At 49.9% G+C, this 6,431-nt stretch overlaps 1 protein-coding gene across 4 annotated transcripts in view; it reads left to right on the plus strand.

Annotated features, from left to right (window-relative positions):
* Positions 1 to 6,431, plus strand: part of ASAP1 (ArfGAP with SH3 domain, ankyrin repeat and PH domain 1) — a 422,920-nt gene that overhangs the window by 383,674 nt on the left and 32,815 nt on the right. For 3 of the 4 annotated variants that reach the window (XM_060201446.1, XM_060201440.1, XM_060201460.1), the window contains one exon: positions 2,105 to 2,275. The exons of the other annotated variant lie outside the window; for it this stretch is intronic. In XM_060201446.1, the coding sequence (XP_060057429.1) occupies positions 2,105 to 2,275 (171 nt within the window). The remainder of the gene's footprint in view (positions 1 to 2,104; positions 2,276 to 6,431) is intronic. 4 annotated transcript variants of the gene reach the window in all.

A 6,431-nucleotide genomic window follows, 5' to 3' on the forward strand; every position in this document is an offset into this window, starting at 1 on the left:
CGGAGTCCCAGGCCCAATCCCCAGCACCACTGTACGTCAAAGCTGAGTAGTTAGTTCTCTGGTGAAAATTAAAAAAAAAAAAAAAAATTACATCAACTTTGACAGTAACCATTTAATGGTGTGTGTGTGTGTGTGTGTGTGTGTGTGTGTGTGTGTGTGTGTGTGTTAATACTAACATCAGGGAGTCAGGTGGTAGTGCAATGGTTTAAGCGCACATGGAGCAAAGCATAAGGATCCCAGTTCGAGCCCCCCCCCCCCCCCGGGTTCCCCACCTGCAGGGGAGTCGCTTCAGAAGTGGTGAAGCAGGTCTGCAAGTGTCTGTCTTTCTCTTCCCCTCTCTGTCTTCCCATCCTCTCTCTGTTTCTCTCTGTTCTATCTAACAATGATGACATCAATAACAATAATAATAACTACAACAATAAAACAAGGACAACAAAAGGGAATAAATAAATATCTTTTAAAAATAATACTAACATCATACTGCAACCTCAGCTTGAGCTCTGGTGGAGTTTTGCTCCTTTCTAACATCTGTAGAAATCATTGTCTCATTTGTATGATGTATTCAGGCTTCTGTTAGAATAGGTGACTTAATCATTTCTAGGGTGTTTGAGAGAGTTTGGGATTTCTGTTTCTCAAATCACTCTTTTTAAAAAAATTATTTAAATTTTTTTTTTACTTATTATTATTGGATAGAGACAGAAATTGAGAGGGCTGGGGGAGATAGAGAGGGACAGACACCTGAAGCTCTGCTTCACCACTTGTGAAGCTTTGCCCCTATAGGTGGGGACCAGGGGCTTGAACCTGGACCCGTGTGGACTGTAACCTGTGCATTCAAACAGGTGCTCCACTGCCTGGCCCCATTCAACTTATTCTTTCTTATACCTCTCATTATTTACAAAAGTCTCTTTAAAAATAATAATAAGCACACTGTCAGGCTGGAGTAGTGGCTCTACCTGTGGACTCTGAGACAGACAGACAGAGTTTTCAGGTTCAAAACCTGTCCACCCAGAAGCTGGTGATTCACTGGAAGATAATAATAACAACAACACCCTTCAGGCAGATTTGCTGTTTGCTCACTAGGAGATAAAGTGCTAGTAGAGAGGATGGACTTCTGCGACTGTGCTGCCGTTTCCACCCCTGACACTGGAGGCTTGGCCGAGGCTCCGCTGTCTGTCTCCACTGGCAGTCCCAGTGCTGCTGTGTACCCCTTCTCCCGTAGGTTTTTCCCCTTTTGTTGCCCTTGTTGTTTTATTGCTGTAGTTATTATTGTTGTTACTGGTGCCGTTGTTGTTGGATAGGACAGAGAGAAATGGAGAGAGGAGGGGAAGACAGAGAGGGCGAGAGAAAAACAGACACCGCCTGTGAAGCGACTCCCCTGCAGGTGGGAAGCCGGGGGCTCGAACCGGGATCCTTATGCCGGTCCTTGCACTTTGTGCCACGTGCGCTTAACCCGCTGCGCCACCGCCCGGCTCCCCTTCAGTAGATTTTGCAGTGATCCCTGTGCGTTATTCCAATGGTGATATAAAGCCAGTGGCACACCATGTAGACAGGCATTTTGTTTCTTTTTTTTTTTTTTTTTTGCCTCCAGGTTATTGTTGGGATTCTGTGACTGCACTACAAATCTGCTGCTCCTGGAGGCCATTTCTTCACATTTTTTGTTGCCCTTGTTATTATTGTTGGGTAGGACAGAGAGAAATGGAGAGTGAAGAGGGAGAGACAGACAGACACCTGCAGACCTGCTTCTCCGCCTGGGAAGCGACTCCCCTGCAGGTGGGGAGCCGGGGGCTTGAACCGGGATCCTTACACAGGACCTTGCGCTTTGCGCCACGTGCACTTAACCCGCTGCACTACCGCCTCGCCTCCCCCCACCCCAACATCTTGTTTCTTAAAAGCACGCACTCTCCTTTCTGTTATAATTTGCTTTGTCAGCAGTTAAAAAAAGGAACCTGTGTGTGAGTTATTGGACGGATGGGACAGCCACACCCAGCCCTGTGCTCCTGTCCCTGTGCCACACTGGATGTTAGGCGGCAGTTGTGTGCTGGCTTGGCTGTCTTGTCTGAGAGACTGGGATTAACCTTCCTGCCCCCATTCGATTCCTTTCCAGGTCCAACTGGCCCACCTTCAACACTCCCTCTAAGCACCCAGACCTCTAGTGGCAGCTCCACCCTGTCCAAGAAGAGGCCTCCTCCCCCACCACCCGGACACAAGAGAACCCTGTCCGACCCTCCCAGCCCACTACCTCACGGGCCCCCAAACAAAGGCGCAGTTCCTTGGGGTAAGTCATCCTGAAGTCAGGACCAACACTGCCAGGGGCCAGGCTGTGCGTGGGACTCAGAGCCACTAGGAGACACCCAGCCGGGCTGTGCGGGGACTCAGAGCCACTAGGAGACACCCAGCCGGGCTGTGCGGGGACTCAGAGCCACTAGGAGACACCCAGCCGGGCTGTGCGGGGACTCAGAGCCACTAGGAGACACCCAGCCGGGCTGTGCGGGGACTCAGAGCCACTAGGAGACACCCAGCCGGGCTGTGGTGGCAGACAGCTTGGTTCGGAGAGCAGCTCTGCCTCCTCCTAAGTCCAAGAAGTATCGCGGAAAGAATTCAGCATCATTAAATAAATAATAATGATAATGATAACAGTACCAGCACGGCGCTAAGGATTCCTTGTGCACCAGACATGGCCAAGCCGTCACAGGATCTCAATCCCAGTAGCCGTTCTGTGAGATACTGTTAGCCTGTAAGTTGTCACTTCCAGGTGAGGGGACAGACTCAGGATGCGAAGTGACCCGTTCTCACAGCAGCCTCAGAATGGCAGACCAGGTCAAAGTCACTCCTTATCTCGCACCGGGGTTGGACTAGACGCCTCACCCCAGGGCCTCTCCGGCACTTCTCTCCCGGCCCCTTTCCTGCTGCTCTGCTCCCCCAAGCTGGCCCCCTTCCTCCCTACCTGTCTCTCTCTCCTGCTGCAGCAGGCTCTTTCTCTCCAAGGCAGCCCTCCTGCAGCTCCTCCTCCTCCTCCTCAGCTTGAATGTTCTTCTCCCTGGCTCTCCTCTCTAAAGGCCTCCCTCCCCACCCCGTGCATCCAGACTAAGCATTCTGGTTATCTCTGTTTTCATGTTCCCTCTAGTATGTAAGCTCCATGGGAGCAGAGACCTGCACCTTGGGCTTTCCACCATTTACAGGATCCAGGCTTGAATAATCTCTTGAGCAAATCAACAGACCCAGAACTGGGTTGTGGTTTCCCCCTTTCATCCCCCAGCAGCATACTCCCTGGGTCCCGGGAGACAGGCTCAGCTGGCGGACAGCTGCTCTGCTAGGTGTGCGGCTGGGCTGGAGCCCTGGCACCTCACGGGAGCTGTATGAATGCAGCAGGGGAGCCCACAGATGGCGGAGGGGGCTAGAGTGTCTCTCCCTCTCTTAGAAAGGGAAGAGAGAGAGAGAGAGAGATTGATTGCGCCAGGGAGACCACTCAGCAGTATCACAGGTAATCCTGGGCATCCAGTAGGGGCCTGATACAGGAACAGAGAGGGGGAGGGAGGGAGGAAAGCTTTTCTGAGTGAGCATGCTCTTTGGAAATGCCTGCTGCTTCTTTCACAGACTTTATTTTTTCCCTTTATTTTAATGTTTCTCCTTTTTCTATTTAATATTTTATTTTATTAATGAGAGGGATAAGAGGAGAGAGAGAAAGAAAGAATCAGACTTCACTATGGTACATGTGCTGCCAGGGATTGAACTCAGGACCTCACACTTGAGAATACAACACTTTTTTTTGTTTGCTTGTTTTTGCCTCCAGAGGTATCACTGGGGCTCAGTGAGTCCCCATTCATTGGGGAAACTGAGGATCCTTCCTAGCCAACTGAATCCACATGGATCCCAGTCACTTTCAAAGCCAGCAACAAGCAGCTCCTGACAGCTTTCAACCTGACGCTGTTGACTGGCTACGGAAGAAGGGCAAACGCTAGAAGAAGTGCCTGCACCACACATCCACTGCCTCCTGGAGGCCATTTTTTCCCATTTTTGTTGCCCTTGTTATTATTACTGTTGTTGTTGGATAGGGACAGAGAGTAATCGAGAGAGGAGGAGAAGACAGGGAGAGAAAGACACCTGCAGACCTGCTTCACTGCTTGTGAAGTGACCCCACACGCACACACACACACACACACACACACACACACACAGGTGGGGATCTGGGGGCTGGAACTGGGATCCTTGCACTGGTCCTTGTGCTTCACGCCATGTGCACTTAACCCACTGCGCTGCCACCACCCGGCTCCCAAGAACCACTGTGCCACCTCCTGGGCCACTTTTAATTCTTTTTTTTAATATCTTTAGTTTTTCAGTAGAAAGTGACAGGCCGTTTAACTAAATGTCCTCAGAGGCACCTAAAAAGCCTATATCAGGGGCTTTGAGGTTGTTGTTGTTGTCAGATTTATGTATTGAGTCTGTCAAAATATCTGCTTTGCCATGGGAGAAACCCAGGCTCAAACCCAAGCCCCACTGCAGTAGATGAAGCTTTGGTGGTGGGATGTCTTTCCCTTTCTGTCAGTCTGTCTGTGTCTCTCTATCTATCTGTATATTTCTTTATCTGAAAAAAAAAAAAACTAGAGCAGTGAAACCCCACTGACTACAAAAAAATAATAATAATAGTAAGATCTATATGTTTACTTACTTATTTATGTGAGACAACTATATATGGACAACAGTAATGATAACAACAACAACGATAAACAACAACAAGGGCAATAAAAGGGAAAAAATAACTTCCAGGAGCAGTGGATTCCTAGTGCAGGCACTGAGCCCCAGCACTGCACCCCAGCAGTAACCCTGGAGGAAAAAAAAAGAGAGAGAACATGTGTTTGCTTTTCTGAAGCCCTCATGGGGGTTCCCACAAGAGCCGTATCCTAAAACAAAAGTGTGTTGTCTCAGCTCCACAGGCTGGAAGTTCACGCCGGCAGGACTGCTCCTTCTGCAGCTTGTTGGAGAATCTGCCCCCCGCCCCCCCCCCCCAGCCTCTGGAAGCTTCAGCCACTCCTTAGATCATGGCTACCTCACTCTGGTCTCTCTCTGTGGCCCAGTCGCCTCTCCTGCCTTGTGTCTGCAAACTCCCTTTGCCTTTCTCTCACACCGTTGTATTGTCTTTAGAACCCACTTGGGTTATGCAGGGAAATCTCCTTACCTGAGAAACTTTGAGATCATTACATCTACAAAAAAAAAAAACACCCTTTTTCCAGAGATGTCAAACTTAACAAATCCCAAGGACTAGAATGTAGAATCCTTGCAGTGACCATTGTTCAGCCTGCTGTAGTGCACTCCTAGCCTGCGGAGTGTCAAGTCTGTCCCCAGGCAGAATCCACTGGTCTCCTCTCAGCACCCCAAGACACAGAGCCCCCTGTATGACCCTCATTCTCCTAGGCCCCACAGGAGACAGCAGGTGTCTGTCGCAGCCTGACATACTGCTCATCTCCCCATGCCTGGGGCTTCCTTCTCTGTGTTGAGATATGGTGTATTTGGTCATTCAGATGATTACCTGCGGGAACCAGGGTGGCCCTTAGATCGAAAGAACTGATCTTGTGAAGAAAACAAGATTTGAGGTCTCTTGCAATAGCCCTTCCCCCACCCCAGTTTCTTCATCTTTTTAAAATATTTATTTATTTATTTATTCCCTTTTGTTACCCCTATTGTTTTATTGTTGTAGTTATTATTGTTGATGTCATTGTTGTTGGATAGGACAGAGAGAAATGGAGAGAGGAGGGGAAGACAGAGAGGGAGAGAGAAAGACAGACACCTGCAGACCTGCTTCACCGCCTGTGAAGCGACTCCCCTGCAGGTGGGGAGCTGGGGGGCTCGAACCAGGATCCTTACGGCGGTCTTGTGCTTTGCGCCACCTGCACTTAACCTGATGTGCTACCGCCTGCCTCCCCCCCAGTTTCTTCTTTTTCTTAAATATTTATTTATTTATTTATTATATAGAGATGGAGAAATAGAGAGGGGGTAGGCGGTAACTCAGCAGGTTAAACGCACATGGCAAGAAGTGCAAGGACCGGCGTAAGGATCCTGGTGCGAGCCCCCAGCTCCCCACCTGCAGGGGAGTCCTTCACAGGCGGTGAAGCAGGTCTTCAGGTGTCTGTCTTTCTCTCCCCCTCTCTGTCTTCCCCTCCTCTCTCCAGTTCTCTCTGTTCTATCCAACAACAGCAGCAATGGCAACAATAGCATTAACAGCAACAAGGGTAACAACAAGAGCCAACAAAGTGGGAAAAATGGCCTCCAGGAGCAGTGGATTCATGGTGCAGGCACTGAGCTCCAGCAATAACCCTGGAGGCAAAGAGAGAGAGAGAGAGAGAGAGAGGCCTGCAGCCCTGCTTCGCCACCGCCAGCCCCTCCCCCTTGGTTTCCAGAGCCCCTGCATACTGGCTCCTCTGGCCTCAGCAGTTTCT

This window comes from Erinaceus europaeus, chromosome 1 (genome assembly GCF_950295315.1).
Source record: "Erinaceus europaeus chromosome 1, mEriEur2.1, whole genome shotgun sequence".
Taxonomy (NCBI): domain Eukaryota; kingdom Metazoa; phylum Chordata; class Mammalia; order Eulipotyphla; family Erinaceidae; genus Erinaceus; species Erinaceus europaeus.